General features: G+C 47.1%; 1 protein-coding gene across 1 annotated transcript in view; it reads left to right on the plus strand.

Annotated features, from left to right (window-relative positions):
* Positions 1–20080, plus strand: part of STK11 (serine/threonine kinase 11) — a 195565-nt gene that overhangs the window by 45281 nt on the left and 130204 nt on the right. Inside the window, exons 2-3 of the mRNA XM_033956999.1 lie at positions 18709–18792; positions 19212–19301. Of these exons, the coding sequence (XP_033812890.1) occupies positions 18709–18792; positions 19212–19301 (174 nt within the window). The remainder of the gene's footprint in view (positions 1–18708; positions 18793–19211; positions 19302–20080) is intronic.

Genomic DNA, 20080 nt, shown 5'->3' on the forward strand with positions numbered 1-20080 from the left:
GCATCTGCTATTTCTTGAAATTTGCATCGTTCAGTAGAAAACCAACAGAACACCGTGTACACAGTTCTCATTACAGTTTCTACTTCTTTCATCAATTTTACTTCTTTCCATGAATCAGAAAATCCAAAATCTTCTCGATGTGCAACACAATGTTGCTGCACTAAATGTGGAATGTCTTTTCTCAGCTGTGCTGCAACACCATCTATTTTGCCTAACATAACAGAGGCACCATCAGAGGTGAACATAACCATTTTATTCAGGTCAAGTTCATGTTTCTGCCTTTACTCTTCCTTTGCAGTTTTTTTTTTCTTTGCAGGGTCGGAGAGGGCAGGAGAGGAAGCCAGAGCAGGCAGGAGGACCGGCGAGAGATAGCTCCGCCCCCTCACCGCGTCATAGGTCGCATCGGCGCCCGGGCTCCCCTTTAAGAAGAAGGGAAGCCAGGGCACGAGGCAGACCTCGGCGGTTTCTGCCTTTACTCTTCCTTTGCAGTTTTTTTTCTTTGCAGGATCGGAGAGGGCAGGAGAGGAAGCCAGAGCAGGCAGGAGGACCGGCGAGAGATAGCTCCGCCCCCTCACTGCGTCATAGGTCGCATCGGCGCCCGGGCTCCCCTTTAAGAAGAAGGGAAGCCAACGGCGCCCAGCCGTTTGGCGCGCGGCGAAGGCGAGCGGCAAAGGCGCTCGCCTTAGCGAGAGCGCCTTTGCGAGGGAGCCTTGCAAGGGAACCAGAAACGCCAAGTAATTTACTTTCTTTTCTCTTTTCTCTCTCTCTTACCACAGCAGGAGCACACCAGCACTTCACGAGAGCGATGGAGGACCCAGGATCCCAGAGGTACTTTCCGGTATACTGCACAGAGTGTAATATGTACGACTACCTCCCCTTGGGAAGGCGGGAGTACATATGCAGTCGGTGTCAGGAACTGGAAAGCCTGAGGATGGAGGTCGGCAGTTTGAGGGTCAGGGTCCAGGAACTGGAGGGACTGCGCAACACGGAGGAAACGAGCTGGTCAACCAAGGACACAGACGGAGAAGGCCCCATTGTGGACCAGGTGAGGGACCTCGAGAGATTCATCGAGGAGGCCTATAGGAGGAAGGTGGAGGAACAGGACCAGCAGCTGCACAGACTGATGTCGGCAGACGAGACCCAGGATCCACAGGGCGACACCGGAGAAGGACCTAGCGGAGGAACCACGCAAGAGGAGGAGACCGTTACTCACCGGGACCCCGAGGGAGAGACACCGCACTACACCGAGGACACGGACCTGAGACAGAGGAGGTTGCTGAAGAAAGGGAAGTCTGCTATTGTAGTGGGAGACTCGATCTTGAGAGAGGTTGACAGTCACGTAGCTGGAGGAAGGGAGGACCGGCTGGTGACTTGTCTCCCAGGGGCCAAGACACGAGACGTCACTGATAGGATCGAGAGGATCCTGGACGGAGCAGAGACAGAGGAGACTGCGGTGATAATCCACGTCGGAACAAATGATGTAAGCCGGAGGAACTTCAGCATGGCCACACTGACTGACCAGTTCAGGGTCCTGGGACGAAAGCTGAAGCGGAGTACCCGGAGGATAGCATTCTCAGAGATCCTGCCTGTACCGAGAGCAGATGCAAAGAGGCAGGCAGACCTCCAGGCTGTGAATGCATGGTTGAGGAGATGGTGCCAGGAGGAGGGCTTCCACTTTGTGAGGAACTGGACGTCCTTCTGGGGAAAGAGTAAGCTCTACCGGCGGGACGGCCTGCACCTGAGCACAGCGGGAACTAGGCTACTGGCAGCCAATGTGAGGAAGGAGATCGAGAGGGCTTTAAACTGAGGAGAGGGGGAAAGCCGACAGCTGATCTGATGTTGACGCTTCGGACAACAGTATCCAGAACAGATGCTGAACGGGCTGACTGCAAGGAGGAAGTAAAGAGACCGGCGGATCTTATGATCAGACAGCGAGGGAAACATCAGGTAAAGGGAGCTTGCTGGGAGGAGACTAAGGGGCATGGAGACACAAGGGGACCGGGTGGCACGAGGGCGGAAGCTGAGGGCAATATAGGGGTGCCACAAGGCGAAGGGGATCAGACGGAGGCTCAAGGGATGATAGCCCAGGAGGGGGCCGATAGGGCTAGTAAACCCAGAGGAAAATCGGGGAAGTGGGGTGGCAGAAATGTGGGGAAACCGAAAGCTACGAGGGTAAAGGCTGAGGGCAAAGCTACGAGGGTAAAGGCTGAGGGCAAAGCAGAAGCACAGGGAACAGGAGAACTGACTGAAGTTCAAGGGGAGGCGGCCCAGGTAAATACAGAGGTGGAGGAAAAACGACGGGACCTGCGGTGCTTGTACGCAAATGCAAGAAGCCTCATGGCCAAGATGGGTGAACTAGAGGTCGTGGCCAAGGGGGAAGACCTGGATATAATTGGAATTACAGAAGCATGGTGGACAGAGGAGAATCAATGGGATGTGGCACTGCCGGGGTACAAGCTCTACAGGAGGGACAGGACACACAAGAAGGGGGGAGGCATAGCAATATATATAAAGGACTCTATCTACTCGGTCGGGATGGATATGGCAAAGAAGGCAGAGGGGCTGGAATCGCTATGGGTCAAATTGCCGGGAAACAAGGGTGCAGTCATAAAACTGGGGCTATACTATCGCCCACCTGGTACACTGGAAGGAGTCGGACACGACTTGGAAGCTGAACTGAGACAAGAATGCAGGACTGGAAGTGTAACAGTGATGGGGGACTTCAACTACCCGGGGATTGACTGGAGTATGGGTCACTCCAACTGCACTAGGGAAACAGGATTTGTAGAAGCTGTGAGGGACTGCTTCATGGAGCAACTAGTCAGGGAACCGACGCGAGGGAATGCTACTCTTGACCTCATCCTAAACGGATTAGGGGGGCCTGCAAGAGGGGTAGAAGTGGGAGGACCACTAGGCAACAGCGACCACAACGCGATCAGATTCACATTAGAAAGGGGGACACCCACAGGAAGGAGGACCGCAACGACTGCGCTCAATTTCAGGAAAGGGAACTATGTTGCTATGAGGGAAATGGTGGGGAGGAAGCTCAGAAACATCCTTAGGATGGAGACTGTAGGAAGCACCTGGACCCTATTCAGGGACACCCTGCAGGAAGCACAAAGAAAGTACGTCCCCAGTTTCAGAAAAGGCGGCAAGAACAAGCGGTCAAAGGACCCGGTTTGGATCTCAACAGAAGTAAAGAGGGCAATAAATGACAAAAAAGTATCCTTCCGGCGATGGAAAAAGGACCCAACGGAGGAAAATCACCAGGCGCACAGGAAATGCCAAAAGGAATGCCACCGAGAGGTTAGAAAAGCAAAAGGGAAATACGAAGAGGGGCTGGCCAGGGAGGCGAAAAACTTCAAGGCATTCTTCAGTTACGTAAAGGGGAAGCGACCAGCGAGAGAGGAGGTGGGGCCGTTGGACGATGGGGATAGGAAGGGAGTGATTAAGGAGGATAAACAGGTAGCTGAGAGGTTGAACACGTTCTTCTCGTCGGTTTTCACGAGAGAAGACACATCTAATATACCGGACTCAGAGGAACTCATGAGCGGGGAACAGGCTGAAAAATTGGAACACATAGAGGTAAGTAAGGAGGATGTCCTCAAACAGATAGACAGGTTAAAATGCGGCAAATCGCCGGGCCCGGACGGGATCCACCCAAGGGTTCTGAAGGAACTAAGACAAGAAATAGCGGGCACAATCCAGCATGTTTGCAACCTATCCCTGAAAACTGGAGAGGTACCAGAGGACTGGAAATTGGCGAATGTCACACCTATCTTCAAGAAGGGATCGAGGGGTGACCCCGGGAACTACAGGCCGGTGAGCCTGACTTCAATTATAGGGAAGATGGTGGAAGCTATGATCAAGGACAGTATTTGCGAGCACATCGAGAGAAATGGCCTACTGAGAACAAGCCAGCATGGATTCTGTAAGGGAAGGTCATGCTTAACGAACCTTCTGTACTTCTTCGAGGGAATAAGCAGTCGGTTGGACAATGGGGAACCTATAGACATCATTTACCTCGATTTTCAAAAGGCTTTCGACAAGGTGCCACACGAAAGGCTGCTTAGGAAGCTGTGGAACCACGGGGTGGGAGGGGATGTGCACAGATGGATCAAGCACTGGTTGTCGGGTAGACTGCAAAGGGTCGGAGTGAAGGGCCAATATTCTGACTGGCGGGGAGTCACGAGCGGTGTGCCGCAGGGATCGGTGCTGGGGCCGTTACTCTTCAACATATTTATCAACGACCTGGAAAAGGAGGCAAAGTGCGAGGTTATAAAATTTGCAGACGATACCAAACTGTGCGGTAGAGTTAGGACCAGGGAGGAGTGTGAGGACCTGCAAAGGGACCTGGACAAGCTGGAAGACTGGGCAAACAAATGGCAAATGCGCTTTAACGTGGAAAAATGCAAGGTCATGCATATAGGGAAAAAGAACCTGTTGTTCAACTACAAATTGGGGGGGGGCATTGTTGGGAGACAGCAGACTTGAGAGAGACTTGGGTGTGCTGGTGGATGCATCACTGAAGCCATCTGCACAGTGCGCAGCAGCCTCGAAAAAAGCCAACAGGATGCTGGGCATCATAAAGAGGGGCATAACAACCAGGAAGCGGGAAGTCATCATGCCATTGTATCGAGCGATGGTGCGTCCACATCTGGAATACTGCGTTCAGTATTGGTCGCCGCACCTCAAGAAGGACATGGCGGTACTTGAGAGAGTCCAAAGGAGAGCAACGAAACTGGTAAGAGGGCTGGAACACTACCCATATGCTGAGAGGTTGGATAGGCTGGGGCTCTTCTCTCTGGAAAAAAGGAGGCTCAGGGGTGATATGATAGAGACCTTCAAGATCATGAGGGGCATAGAGAGGGTGGATAGGGACAGATTCTTCAGGCTGAAGGGGACAACATGTACGAGGGGGCATTCGGAGAAACTGAAGGGAGATAGGTTCAAAACAAATGCAAGAAAGTTTTTTTTCACCCAAAGGGTCGTGGACACTTGGAATGCGCTACCGGAGGAAGTGATCAGGAAGAGTACGGTACAGGGATTCAAACAGGGATTGGACAGATTCCTGAGGGATAAAGGGATCGTGGGATACTGAGAGAGGTGCTGGGATGTAACACAGGTATAGAAAGCCAACAGGTCGTGCATGTGCAAGACCGGAGGGTTAGGACTACGATGGGAAGATAGGACTTAAATGAGAAACCAAGGTGGCAAGGGAGCCCCTTCTGGTGATGCAGACAGGTCGTGACCTGTTTGGGCCGCCGCGGGAGCGGACTGCCGGGCAGGATGGACCTATGGTCTGACCCGGCGGAGGCACTGCTTATGTTCTTATGTTTCCTATAGAATTCCCTAATTGCTATTACTATTGATGTAGCATCACATTCTTCCAACTGTAGCATCCCACCAAATGATGTCCTATACTCATTTGAATTGACTGGCCGATACTTAAAGTAAAGTATTAAGTACTTGTTGACAGAAATGTCTGTGCTTTCATCAACAGTTAACGTATGATACATTGCTAATTTAATGTCTGCAATACGCTCATCTTGCACGATGCCATTGATAATTCCAAGAAATTCAAATTCATAGTTTTTGCTTCTCCAGCTATCAGGTATACTAACATACTTCGCCATGTGCTCATTGATATCTTGAACAGAGAGCATTGAGATATTCATCTCAATGGCCAGCACAATACTGTCGACAAGAACCTTAATTTCATTAGGACTGGAACGCTTCCGTTCATTACTAATTTGCCTGTTTTCTTTTTTGGTTGGGCTTTCAAGCAACATGTTAACCAGTCCCCCTCTTAAATTCGGATTTTTACTTCTGAGTTTCCTAATACTGTTGGTATGAGATTTACTTGATAGATGGCGTTTCAGAAAGTCCAGTTTCCAAACATCATCCCATATTTTTCCAGTAGAGAATTTTCCAGTTGATTTGGCATCTTGACAATAACAACACACAACTCCATCGTCTTCGTCATAGGTAAATATTTCACACAGTCGAACACGCATTGTATTTCGAGATTCCGGTGTCTCCATGTCAACAATTTCTTCAAGCCATTCAGACCTAAAAGCTGTTGCAGTTCTCTTGCGGTTTACACTTTTCACCATTCACGGTTTAGACATTTTAAGAGTTATATCAGGTTGCAATTTAATAAACGAATACAATTATACAACCGTAGTACCATGCTGCACACTACGATTCCACGAAATAAACAATATGGCAGAACTTCAGGAAGTCAAAGAATCGGAAGTGTTTCATAGGCTATGGCCCTATGGGGCACGTGACGTGTCAAGTTCAACTGCCAAAGATAATGGAATCACGTGAATGACTTAAAATTTATATTATAGCGCTTCAATAAATGTGATAAATGGGAAATTGGAACAGCTGGTCTTCTGCAACATTTTAACAGGGAAATCATTTTAGGCAAAAAAAAATTTTTTATGCACGCTATTTTAATTTGTGTGCGCGCACACAAGCGCACAGCTTAGAGGGAATATTGGTGCCCAGTCCAAGGCTGTTGGACCCCATCTTAGAGGAAGTGGTCCATAAACTTTAAAGTTACAGTCCTTTTGCCTAGTGTTGCTGACGTTGGCAAAGTCGCTGGAGGGCAAAGCAGTACATGTGTTCTCTAACAATGCCACTACTGTGGCTTATGTCAATTGATGAGGAAGCACTGAGAGTGCTCCTCTTAATCAGGAGACCCAGCTACTCTTTTAATGGGTGGAATTTCATCTACAAGCAATATCAGTGGCACATGTAGCAGGAGTAGACAATGTACAAAAAGATTATCTCAGCAGGAAGACTTTATACCTGGAGGAATGGTCTCTGTCCCAAAATGTGTTCAACTGCATAGTGTGATGCTGGGGGCGCCTTGTGATTAATCTCATGGTGATGGTGGACAATAAGAAAGTGGATCAATTTTTCAGCAGAAGAGTCGAGACAGAAAGTGAAGGCTTAACCAACCCTGGTCCAGCCTTGGCCAGTGCAGGACCTGCTGTACATGTTTCCTCTGTGGCCCATGATGGGCAGGATCATTCACCAGATAGTAAGTCATCAAGGGCAGGCAATCCTGGTGGCTCTGGATTGGCCACGATGACCATGGTATGGAGGCTTGGTGCGCCTGCAAAGGGACAAATGTCTCAAGCTATTGGTGTACGTTCCCCTAGAAAATCCGGACCACTTTGGTCTTACGTCATGGTTCTTGATGCGAGGTCCTCATGAGGAAAGGTCATTTGGAGGTGATTATCACTAGAGAATGACATGGTGACTGTTTCCTGTGGCAACCAGTCTTTTTTTCCTCCTTTTCCTGTGGGAATGGGAACAAGGCCATTCACTACCCCGTGGAGCGGTGAATGGCCTTGTCCTTGCAGTGAAGTATCTGCTACGAGTTGGCTCAGTGCCCTCCTCAGTGCGATTGTATGTCCAGCAGCAGCCCTCCACAAGTCCAGCAGCCCTCCAACCCTCACATCCTCCCTCCTGATGACGGACGGCAAAAAAAACAAACAACAACAACAAACCTGAGAATGCAACTCCTAGGTCGGCCCCTTCGCGTTGCTGGGGACGGGCATACCAGACTGTTTAAATGGAAGCTTCCTGCACGCGTGGCACTGGGCTGCTTGGACCGGAACCTTCATGCCACCAAATCCGTCCTTCCAATGTAACTTCCGGCCTGGGGAGGGAGGGATTTTTTTTTGGGGGGGGGTTGCAATCTGCCAATGGGAGGGAGGGTGCGAGGGTTGGGGATTGGACCAGCGATAGGGGGGCTGTTGCACTCGCAAAGTAGGGATGGAGTTGCTTTGTCTGCTGGACGTGGACCGGCTGGAGCTGAAGGGAAAGGAGACAGTGGCTGGATCTAGTCTGGGGAAGGGAAACAAGTTCTGGGCCCATGTGGTGGGTGGAGTGGAGCTGGAAGGAAGGAAGGAAGTGGTGCCAGATCCACACCTGAGCACTGAAGGAAGGGGATAGAGGTGATGGACCCACGGGAAAGAGGTTGGAGGGAAGGGGGAGAGGTGCAGGACCTATAGAGAGGAAGAGAGAGAAGGGAAAGAGAAAAGCTGAACCAAGGAGATGAAGGAAGAGTGAGTGAAATATTGAACATAGCAGAGGGAGGGAAGAAAGAAAGAGTGTGAGACATATTGGTGTAAGGAGTAAGAGAGGAGAGAAGCTGGATACAGGGAGATGTACAACAAGAGGGAAGATGGTGGTCATGGATGGGAGCATAGGAATAGGGACAAAAAGGGGAATGCTGCATCTGTATGGGGTTGTATATGGACACAGAGAGAAGATGGCTAGACAAGGGAGAGAATAAGAATGCAGAAGAAAATGCTGGACAGGCGTGGCATAGGGATATAGAGGAGTAATAACTACACAGGAGGAGGGAATCGTAGAATGGTGAGATGATAAAGGCAGGGAGATGGGCACAGGGGAAATACTAGAAAGGGAAATATAGGAGACAGAGAAGGGAGAGATACTTACTGAACATGTGGGGAAAACCATACACAGAGATAGAAGGTGAATGGTGAGCATGGAGAAAGAACACGTCAAATGGTCAGGAGACCCTGGCAAGTGAGTTAAGAGTAGACGGATGGAAACAGAAACAGAGCCTGAGACCAATGTGATGTGAAGAATAAAATGACCAGACAACAAAAGGTAGAAAAAAAAATTATTTTCTTTTTGTGATTAGAATATATAAGATTCAAAATATGTATCCTGCTAGAGCTGGTGTTAGACATAACTGGGGACTGCAAAGCCCAGGCTCTGCTGCTTTAGCTTCCAGCTGGCTAGGACTCTCTGCTCGGGGGTAGCTGCCATAGTTGCACTCCCCTAACACTATTCTTGCCATGTGTGACTGAAGTTTTCTGTTAGCTTGATTTTTCTATGTAGCATTCTATAGTAATTTGACTTCAGTTTTCTTGATAGTGGAGGAGATACTTGTGAGGGGGAGGAGAGTGGAGACAGGGGTTTTGTTGATACTTCCTCTGTATTTGTGTTTATAAAATGACATTTACATTACATTACGGATTTCTATTCCGCCTATACCTTGCAGTTCAAGGTGGATTACAAAAGATTTGACTGGACATTTTCCATTTGCACAGAATATTGTTTCTTTTTATATTTTAATAAAGTAAGTTCAGTATAAATCATAACTATCCGAGGCTTATGCAGATGGGATCAGACGATTTACGGGGACGAGGACCAAGCTCACAAAGATGGTGTGGAGATGGGGACCAAGTTCACAGAGATGGGGCGGAGACGAGGGACCAAGCTCATGGATACGGAGACAAATTTTTTCTCCGTCATTCTCTAGTTATCACTGTCCTCCTCAGAGCAAAGAAAACAACAATTATTGTAGTATACGCTAAGGCCTAGAGATGTTTCAGCAATGGTGCACAAAGGATCAGGTAGATCTGTGCGCGCTCCAGTGTTGGTAGTTTTGGCCTTTCTACAGGCTGGTCTGGAAAAGGGATTGGCAGTAAGGTCCGTTAGTGCAGATAGCGGGTGTCTCATGTTTTTGAGCCTGTCTGGAAAAGGAGGTATCCTTGGCTTTGCATCTAGATATAGGCAGATCCTTGGCTTTGCATCCAGATACAGGTAGATTTTTGAAGGGGGCACTCGGATTGAGACCCCCATTAAGGCAGCCATTTCCATCTTGGAATTTGAGCATCGTATTGAGGGCCCTCAGCAGGGCACTGTTTGGATCTTTGCGGGAGACATCCCTGCTGAATGTGAATGTGAAGATGGTATTTTTGGTGGCCATCGTCTCCACAAGGAGAATCCTTGGAGATGCAGGCTTTGTCTTGCAGAGATCTGTTTCTTGGGATTACGGAAGCAGGAGTGATAATTTGAACTGTGCCCTTGCTCTTACTGAAGGCGGTCTTGGTATTTCATATTACTCAAGAGGTCAGGCTACCCACGTTTCAGTCCATGGGATCCCAGAAGAATGACAGTGTTGAAAGTACTGGATGTGAAGAGATCCCTCCTTCGATACTTAGAAGTGACTAATGATTCTTGCATTTCAGATCATCTTTTTATGTTAACAGTGTGGCTTGGTGAGGCAAGCCGGCATCCAAGGTGACCATTGCCAGATGGATCCGTATGGCTATATCTTCAATATACATTAGCTGTGGAAAATGGCTTCTGAGCTCTGTGAGAGTGCACTCTACCAGAAGTGTAGTGTCTTTGTGGGCGGAGACACAGGCAATTTTTCCTGATGAAATTTGTAGGGCAGCTACATGGTCCACTCTTCACACATTTATGAAATTTTATACAGTGGATGTGGCAGTGAGAGGGGATACTTAGTTCCTTGATAATTAAGGGCAAGCTCATCTGTCCCGCTTTAGAGTCGGGAAACTGCTTTGTTATGTCACCTACTGTTAGGACTGGGATGATTAGGTCACTTCTCCCTCCAAATCCGCGGATTCAGTTATTCACAATTTATTATTTTTTTTTGGATTCATTTTCATTTTTTGGGCTATTTTTAAGCCCTCTTAGATCCCCCCTTAAGCCTTACTTGGTGGTCTAGCTGATTTTTGGGGTAGGAGTGATCGTCCTACGCTCCTGCCCTGTGCAAATCGCTCATAGGAAATGGCTGCTGTGAGCTCCCGTAGTCTCTTGAGACTATGACGGGAGCTCACGGCAGCAATTTCCTATGAGTGATCTGCACAGGGCAGGAGCGTAGGACGATCGCTCCTGCCCTAAAAATCAGCTAGACCACCAGGTAAGGCTTAAGGGATGCCGGGGGGAAACGGGGGGTGGGTCAGAGCCGGCCCGAATATTATTTGCAGTTTTTTTAAATATTCGCGGGCCGGCTCTGCCCCTAACCCCCGTGAATACGGAGGGAGAGTGTACCTCAATAATCCTTCTTTCTGTTAACACAGCATATGAGTCCTGACAACCCGCCCTGTCAGTCTGGGATTCATTTGTGTAGTCCCTAGATCAGAGTTCAGTTTGATGTTTTCATGCTGTCAGTTAAAAAAAATGGAAGAATGAAGGGAGAGTGCTTCAAGAAGAAGAACAATCTGAGCTTCATGAGGTTAATAATACATGTTGAATTTTTGGTGGGTGGTTTTTGGTTCTTGCAGATGTTGTTTAACCTTGTTTGATATTTCATACAGGGCAGAACAGAACTGTGTTTGCAGGGCGATTTCCCTGTATCTCTTCCTCCTTGTTTTCTGTGTTGTAGTGCTATTTGATTGCTTTGGTACTAAATGAAGGGGCCTCCACAGAACTGGAGAAGGATGGGGAATTGAAAAAATGTAAATTTCACCCTCCTGCAACCAACTTGCAAGTATGGGATAGTCACCTACTGTCAGGCCTTGTATGCTGTGTTAAAAGAAAGAAGATTATTAAGGTAAGTACCTAATTTTCCCATAGAGTTCAAACTCTTCTCATACAATTCAAACTCTTCTTACTGACTTGACATGCATTCATTCTATAGTTCCTTTATTTCTCTCTGTATCTCTCTTGGGAATTCCATATCCATGTCCTCCTCTACTGCCAGCTACAGACTCCATTCCTTCCACTTTGCTGTGCCATATGCCTAAAGATTAGGCTTCCTGAACCAGTAGACCATATTTCCTTGAAAGCTGCTTTTAACTCTTACCTCCTTTATTTGCATGTTTTAATCATTCTTTTAAACTTCCTAATCTCTTGTCTTTTTTGTCACTCTGACTAGATTGTAAGTTCTGTCGAGCAGATATTGTCTCCTGTGTGTTTGTGTATAGGATTTTGTGCGTCTAGTAGTGCTATAGAAGTAAGTAGTAATAGTAGCAGTAAACAGTGGGCTAGATGGGCTGATCATCCTTTGTGCCATCTGATTCTAAGATGCGAATTTATTTAAGTGTGCCACCAAATGTTCTGACTAATGTTCTCTATTGTAGAGGGGGTAGATTATGGCATTATCCCAGGACAAGCAGGCAGCCTATTCTCACATATGGGTGACATCATCCACGGAGCCCGGATGCGGACAGCCTCGCAAGCAGACTTGCTTGTAGAAACTAAAAGTTTCGAGTCAGCCACACCGCACATGTGGGAGTGCCTTCCCGCCCAGCGCAGGGCAAGTTTCCTCAGTTCTCAGTTTTCCGCGGAGCCCAGAAGTCCGTCTTTGACTCTGCATTTAACTTTGTTACTTCGTACCTTCTCTCACCACGGTTTGTGTTTATTTTCATCATGAATTGCTGTGTTGTTTTATTTATTTCTAGTTTTTTAAAAAAAAAATTTAATTTAATTTCTTTTGTTCGACTGGCAGGGCAGGCTGCTCGGCCGCATCCCGTGGGCTTCGACTATGCGGTGGCTATATTTCCTTCTATGTCCCAGCCAGCACGGGCTTCAAGAAATGTAGCCAGTACCAGCATGTGATTTCTCTCACGGACCCACACCGTTGGTGCCTCAAGTGCCTTGGGCTGGACCATCAACCGAAGTCGTGCGAGCGCTTCAAACTCGAGCCCTTAAACGTCGTCGGATTTTAGAGGAGAAGCTTCTTCAACCACATCCTTGACTTCGAAAGCGGCCTCGGTTCCACCTTCGACCGAGGGTCCTTCTACCTCCATGACTTAGACCTCGAGCCTCATCAGACCTTCCTTGTTTGCAGCGGCTCTTTCCTCGAGTACACCTGCTCTATCTTCCCCTGCATCCTCAGGTCAAATAGCTCAACAGAAAGTTCCTGCGGTGGTAATCAAGGTTGCTAAGACTTCCAAGTCGAAGCACATTTCCACTGCCACTTTGGAACCTCTAGCCAAAGCAGGTGGTCCGGTTTCAGACGCGGATCCATCCTTGCCAGCTTCTTTCCAGACCATATTAGAGAAGCAATTTATTCAGTTCCTAACTAATATGGGACCGAAGCTAGCTACTCTAATTCAGCCTGGGCATTCTGAAGACTCCCGCGAGGTCGAGCCTCTTCCTATGCCTCAGTCTGAGTCTACACACTCTAAGCAGGGAGCAGAGTTTCTGCGAGTGTCTGGTCTTGCATCTATGCCCGAGCAAGGAGCAGATTCTTTGCAAGTGCCTTGACAGGAATCCTCACACTCCGTACAAGGAGCAGAGTCTTTAAAAGTGCTTAGAGATTCCTCCACCAAACCTCCTGAGCTTCAAACCACAGCTTCTAGCCCTATCCATTCCTTAGTAGCAACATCTGCTTCCATCTCCGGGGCGAAGTCTCCTCGATCTTCGAGATCTGCTTCCAAGCACCACTCTCACTGGTGATCGAGACCTTCCTCGAGGCATACCTCCAGGCATAGCTCTTCTTCCAAGGAGCGTCCTTCTTCAACTAAGCCTCACTCTACTAGACCACCGACTCCTCGAACGAGGTCCCCGCTTCCAGACCTCGAGGACTCAGCGGTTTCTATTACTTCGTCCAAGTCTCCTAATTCTTTTGATGCCTATTTTTCTGCCGAAGCTTTATCTTCAACCCAGGCTGCCTCGACGTCCTCGAGTCCTTCTCGAAGTAAGGCATTAGCGGATCAGCTATCTTTCTCTTCTTTCCTTCGTCAGATAGCTGCTGACCTGGACCTTCAATTGGATGCTGGTTCTAAATACTCTAAGGAGTATATCAAAGTCATGTATCTCCCTCAACCTCCTGCAGAGTCACTTAAGCTCCCTCTTCACAAGCTTTTGTCTCAGACTTTAACACGATGCCTAGAGACTCCTTATGCAATTCCTGCTGTCCCAGGCAAGTTGGACTCCAGGTATAAAACTCTACATTGCAAAGGGTTTGAGAATTCGCAGTTGTTTCACCAGTCCCTGCTTGTGGAGTCCTCCTTGAAAAGATCCCATCCTTCCAAGGTTTATGCTACTGTTCCTCCTGGAAGGGAAGGGAAAACCATGGACAAGTTTGGACGTCGTCTCTACCAAAATGCCATGATGTCCTCCAAAGTCCTCAATTACAATTTTCATTGTCACTTATTTCAAGTTCCTCATTGATCTTCTTCCTAAATTTCTCAGCTATTTAGATACTCAAAAGTACTTCGAATTTCAAGAAGTCATAGCTACTCTGTCACAACTCAGATTACATCTACTCCAATCTTATTATGATTCCTTCGAGTTGTCCGCCAGGGCGACGCTTGTTCTGTAGCAATGCGCCGCCTAGCCTGGCTTCGCACCATTGACATGGACCCTAATCTTCAGGACCGTTTGGCTAATATTCCTTGTGCAGACAATGACCTCTTCGATGAATCTATCAAGGCAGCCATCAAGAAATTGTCTGAACATGAAAAATCCTTTGCTTCTATTGTCAGACCAAAGCCTAAGCCAGCTCCTGCCAAGCCTACAGGCTCTCCTCCAATTTTCCAGAGGCGTTTTGCTCCGAGAGCGGCTCTTTACACTCGTCCGCATCTCAAAAACAGCAGAATCAGAAGCAACAGAAATCTCAACCTTCTGCTGCACCTAAGGCTACGCAGCCTTTTTGACAGTTTAAAACAGAGCATAACTTCCACCGTTCTGTCTCTGTCCTCTCTTCCCCCCATTGGAGGTCGTCTCCATCATTTTTATCACCGATGGGAGATAATTACATCCGACTTCTAGGTACCGTCAATCATCAGGGAAGGATACTCCCTTCATTTCACTCAGGTTCCACCAGAGCTTCCTCAAAGAGAGTATCCTTCCAGTCCATCCCAGACTGCCCTTCTTCTTCAGGAAGCTCAAGCTCTGCTTCGTCTCCGTGCCATCGAATCAGTTCCTTTGGAACAGCAGAACAGGGGGGTTTAACTCCCGTTACTTGTTCCGAAGAAGACGGGCGATCTGCGACCCATTCTGGATCTCAGTGTTCTCAACAAATTTTTAATCAAAGAAAAATTTTGCATATTGTCCCTGGCATCCCTTTACCCCTTCTAGATCAGAACGACTGGTTATGCTTTCTGGATCTCAAGGAGGCTTATACTCATATTCCCATTCATCTGGCCTCCTGTCAATATCTCAGATTTCAGGTGGGGAATCTGCATTATTAATACAGAGTGCTACCCTTTGGCCTGGCTTCATCCCCCAGAGTGTTCAGCAAGTGCCTGGTAGTGGTAGCAGCAGCTCTAAGGAACCATGGTCTTCAGATATTTCCCTACTTAGACAACTGGCTCATTAAGGATTCCACATCTGAGGGGGTTATTGTAGCGACCCAACGGACTACATGGTTTCTACAAAGTTTGGGATTCGAAATCAACTTTCCCAAATCCCAACTTCAGCCCTCTCAGAATCTACAATTCATCAGAGCTGTTCTGGACACTATCCAACTTAGAGCATTCCTTCCGCAACAATGTCTGGAAGCTCTTCTTCAACTCTGTCATGCAGTGTCTTCCCGCTCTTCAATCTCAGCGAGACACATGATGGTACTACTAGGTCACATGGCCTCCACAGTACATGTGACTCCTTTTGCCAAACTTCACCTCAGAATTCCTCAGTGGACCCTGACATCTCAGTGTACACAGGCTTGCGACCCACTTTCTTGACACATTGCAGTCACTTCTTTCTTGAGACAGTCTCCACTGGTGGATGCTCTCTTCCAATCTCTCCAGGGGCTTACTGTTTCAAACTCCCCCCCATCAGAAGGTCCTCACAATAGATTGCTTGACCTACGCTTGGGGCGCTCATCTCAATGGTCTTCGTACTCTAGACCACTGGACCAGTATGGATCGTCGGTGTCGCATCAGTTTGTTGGAACTCAGAGCGATCTTCAACACTTTGAAAGCTTTTCAACATCTTCTTCACGACCAGGTAGTCCTCATTCGGACAGAGAACCAAGTTGCCATGTATTATGTCAACAAACAGGGAGGGACGGGATCTTCCTCCCTTTGTCAAGAAGCTCTGAAGGTTTGGTACTGGTAATCTGCCACAACACCTTCCTCAAAGCTGTCTACATCCAAGGGGCGAAAAATTGCTTAGCGGACTACTTGTGTCGTCTTCTGCAACCTCACGAATGGACACTCCATTCCTCGCACAGTGGGGAACACCTCAGATAGATCTCTTTGCAGCTCCCCACAACCACAAACTGCCTCAGTTCTGCTCCAGGATATATCTCGATGGTGTTCTTGCTCAATTAATGAAGCCTCCATTTGAACCAATGTCTACGGCTCATCTGAAGTATCTCACTTGGAAAGTGGTGTTTCTCAATGCCCTCACATCTGCTCGAAGAGTCAGTGAGCTGCAAGCTTTAGTTGCTGATCCATCTTTCACTGTCTTCCATCATGACAAGGTGGTCCTTCATACTCTTCCTAAATTCCTACCTAAAGTGGTTTCAGAATTTCATCTCAATCAATCCATTGTTCTTCCAGTGTTTTTCCCAAGGCCTCATTCTCACCCTGGAGAATCCACTCTTCATACTCTGGACTGTAAGCGTGCTTTGGCCTTCTACTTGAAATGCACCAAACCACAGAACTGCTCAACTTTTTGTCTCCTTCGATCCAAATAAGTTGGGACATCCAATCTCTAAGCGTACCATCTCCAACTGGATGGCTGTTTGTATCTCTTTCTGCTATGCCCAAGCTGGATTACATCTACAGAGTTGAGTCACAGCCCATAAAGTCAGGACAATGGCAGCTTCAGTAGCTTTCCTCAGATCTACACCTATTGAGGAGATTTGCAAAGCTGCTACTTGGTCCTCGGTTTATACTTTCACCTCTCGCTATTGTCTGGATACTTTCTCCAGAAGGGATGGCCATTTTGGCCAGAGCATATTACAAAATATATTCTCCTATGTTGCCAACACTCCCACCATCCCATTCTGGTTAGCTTGGAGGTCACCCATATGTGAGAATAGGCTGCCTGCTTGTCCTGGGATAAAGCACAGTTACTTACCGTAACAGGTGTTATCCAGGGACAGCAGGCAGCTATTCTCACAACCCACCCACCTCCCCTGGTTGGCTTCTCTGCTAGCTATCTGAACTGAGGAGACTCGCCCTGCGCTGGGCGGGAAGACACTCGTGCATGCGTAATGTGGCTGACTCGAAATTTCTAGTTTCTACAAGCAAGTCTGTTTGCGAGGCTGTCCGCATACGGGCTCCGTGGATGACGTCACCCATATGTGAGAATAGCTGCCTGCTGTCCCTGGATAACATCTGTTACACTAAGTAACTGTGTTTTCCTGCTTCATGAAGAAGAAGGGGCATTTGGGAGGAGGGAAGGGTAGTCTGAAGTACAATGTCTCCAGGGGCGGAGGGAGTAGATTATGGTGTTGTAAAGCAGTGTTTTTCAACCTTTTTTGGGCAAAGGCACACTTGTTTCATGAAAAAAATCACGAGGCACACCACCATTAGAAAATGTTAAAAAATTTAACTCTGTGCCTATATTGACTATATATAAAGTAATTCTCTTGAATAGGAATCAAATAAACACAAAGAAAGTATTTTATAATTACTTTATTATGAAATATTAAATAAACAGAATAGTGAAAAATTATAAAATACTTTATTCAGTGCGAAACCTGGGCCTGTTTGGATGAACACAAAGCTGATATTCTGGCTGGAATCGAAGAAAGACACACACGTAGCTCTTCGTCAACAGCTCTCAGTCTCTCTCTGTATTTGGTTTTTATAGCATAAAAAAATAGACAAATATACCCTCCATCCTTTTTATTAAACCACAATAGCAGTTTTTAGCGCAGGGAGCTGCGCTGAATGCCCAGCGCTGCTCTTGACGCTCATAGGCTCCCTGCGCTAAAAACCACTATTGCGGTTTAGTAAAAGGTGACCATATTGTAAAATATAGACAGCAGATATAAATTCAGAACTGTGCATAGTAAGTGAAGGGAAGTTTTCATCTCTGGGAATTTACCCAGTTAACTATTAAGTTATTTGGGCAAATTCCTTTGAAAACTGTGGTAATACTGCCTCCACTTTGCTAAATTTAAAATAAAATCATTTTTCCTACCTTGTCTGGTGATTTCTGGTTGCACTTTCTTCTTCTGACTGTGCATCCAATCTTTCTTCCCTTCTATCAGCCTGTATGCTTTCTCTCCTCCACACCTCATTCCCTCCCCCAACTTTTTCTTCCTCTCTCCCTGACCTTTCTTTCTTTTTTTCTGTTTCTCTTCTTTCCTTCTGTTTCCCTGCCTGCCCCCTTTCTTTCTTTCTCCCTGCCGTTCCCCAAGCCAATGCCGCTGCCATCGGGGAACAGGACCCACCAATGGATAACAGGCCCCAAAGCCGACGCCGACGCATGCTCTCCCTGACGTCAATTCTGCAATCGGAGAGGAAGTTCCGCCCAGCCAGGCAGCGATTGGCTGGCCCGAACTTCCTCTCCGACTGCAGAATTGACGTCGGGGAGAAGAAGACTTATCAGCTCGATAGATTAGATCGCCAAGACAAAGTGAGTCCTGGGTGATCGACTCACTTTGCCTTGGCGAGCTACTGGCGCCCCTGCCTCGGGCCCCCTGTCAGCTCCGGGCCCCTGAATGCAGGACTGGTAGTACTGCCCTGATGGCGGCCCTGCGATACACCAGGCAACATCTCGCGGCACACTAGTGTGCCGCGGAACAGCGGTTGAAAAACACTGTTGTAAAGGACACCTGCTCTCTTTTGATTGGATGTCTTCTGTAAGCAAGTGAATAACAAAAAAAATCTTTGCACTGTCCCACACCGCCCTGTTGAACAGTGTCTGAGAACATTTTCTGCAAGGTTCAGTGTCCTGCTCGTGTTCTCACTTGCCTCTTTACAAAACTTTCTCTTAGGCTTTGCCAAAAACTCACTGATGCTTGGAGTTTGTCCCTTTCTTCCCTTGCAGGGAGATCCAGCTGCTGAGGCGATTACGACATCGAAACGTCATCCAGTTGGTAGATGTGTTATATAATGAGGAAAAACAGAAGATATATCCTTGTTCATACCAGACTTGGGGTGCTTTTTTTTACAGGAGTTGTTATGGATATGCTTTTTTTTACAGGAGTTCTCTTTCTTTGGATATGTGACCTTTTCCCAGCTAGAACTCTTGATTACAGGCGATTAAGCTGGGCACCCCGGTGCCTCTTTAGTTTCTATCAGTGTTGGATCACAGAACTCCTACCTAAAAGAGCTTAGAATGTAAATAGAGGCAGGAAATTATACAGATTTTAGGCAAAATGGGAATTCAGTATCTGGAATAAGTGGGGAAATTTTCTGAAAGGCTTTCCATATTGAGGCATATAACACTAAAAGGATGGTTGAAGATATTTATTTCCTTTCCCCCGAGGTTCTTGCAGCAGTTGTACAGCACTCTTTCTAGGGTTCTTCTTTCCTTAACAACCTGCTCACGTATATGGTGATGGAGTATTGTGTGTGTGGGATGCAGGAGATGCTGGACAGTGTCCCAGACAAAAGATTTCCTGTTTATCAAGCTCACGGGTAAGTGCTGCTGTAACTTTCATTTTTTTTTAATCCATAGGCTCTTATTTTGAGCATATAACAGTACTAATCATCTATATGTACTGCAGAAGAACTCCATGAAATGTTACTACTAGTTTGCAACATCTGTAAATTATGTGTTCCACAAGAACATTTTATATGCTGTGATTAAAACTGGGGGAGTGGCAGTACTTGCCTAGGTAAAGGATCTTGATTTGTTCTAGGAATATGGAGCTGGAGTTTAAAAAAAAAAAAAAGCATCTAACCTCTTTACACCTATTCAGATAGGTTGTGGAGAGCAAGTAAGTTTGAAAGGGGTGTGGATAGACAGTGTCATACCAAAATTATCTTCAGACAAGATCCTCCAGTAATCATTCTTAGGGATCTGAAATAGGAAAATTCCAGGAAAGCCTTTACCATTACTTTTAATTTCTTGAAAGAGGGCTCCCATTGTTCTGGTTCAGAGTGATCTTAAGAATGCAGGGCCCAGCAGCTTAATGTCAAGTGCAGGCTCGTATGTCCCTGGGGCGGACCTGGGCTGATGTGGGGTGGGGGAGAGAGGCCATTGCTCACTGGTGAAGTCTGCTTAAAATTCAGTTGCAATGCTGGAGAGCTACAGTATATTTTGGAGGGGGAGAGAATAAATTACTCTTACTAAGGCTTGCTGAATGTCTCTATAGAATGATAATGTATAAAATCTAGACTTAAGTCTCAGCCAGGCAACTACAACTATTGACACATGAAAGGAAAAATAAGAATTCATACTAGCTACACATAGA

Source organism: Geotrypetes seraphini, chromosome 8 (genome assembly GCF_902459505.1).
Source record: "Geotrypetes seraphini chromosome 8, aGeoSer1.1, whole genome shotgun sequence".
Classification (NCBI taxonomy): Eukaryota; Metazoa; Chordata; class Amphibia; order Gymnophiona; family Dermophiidae; genus Geotrypetes; species Geotrypetes seraphini.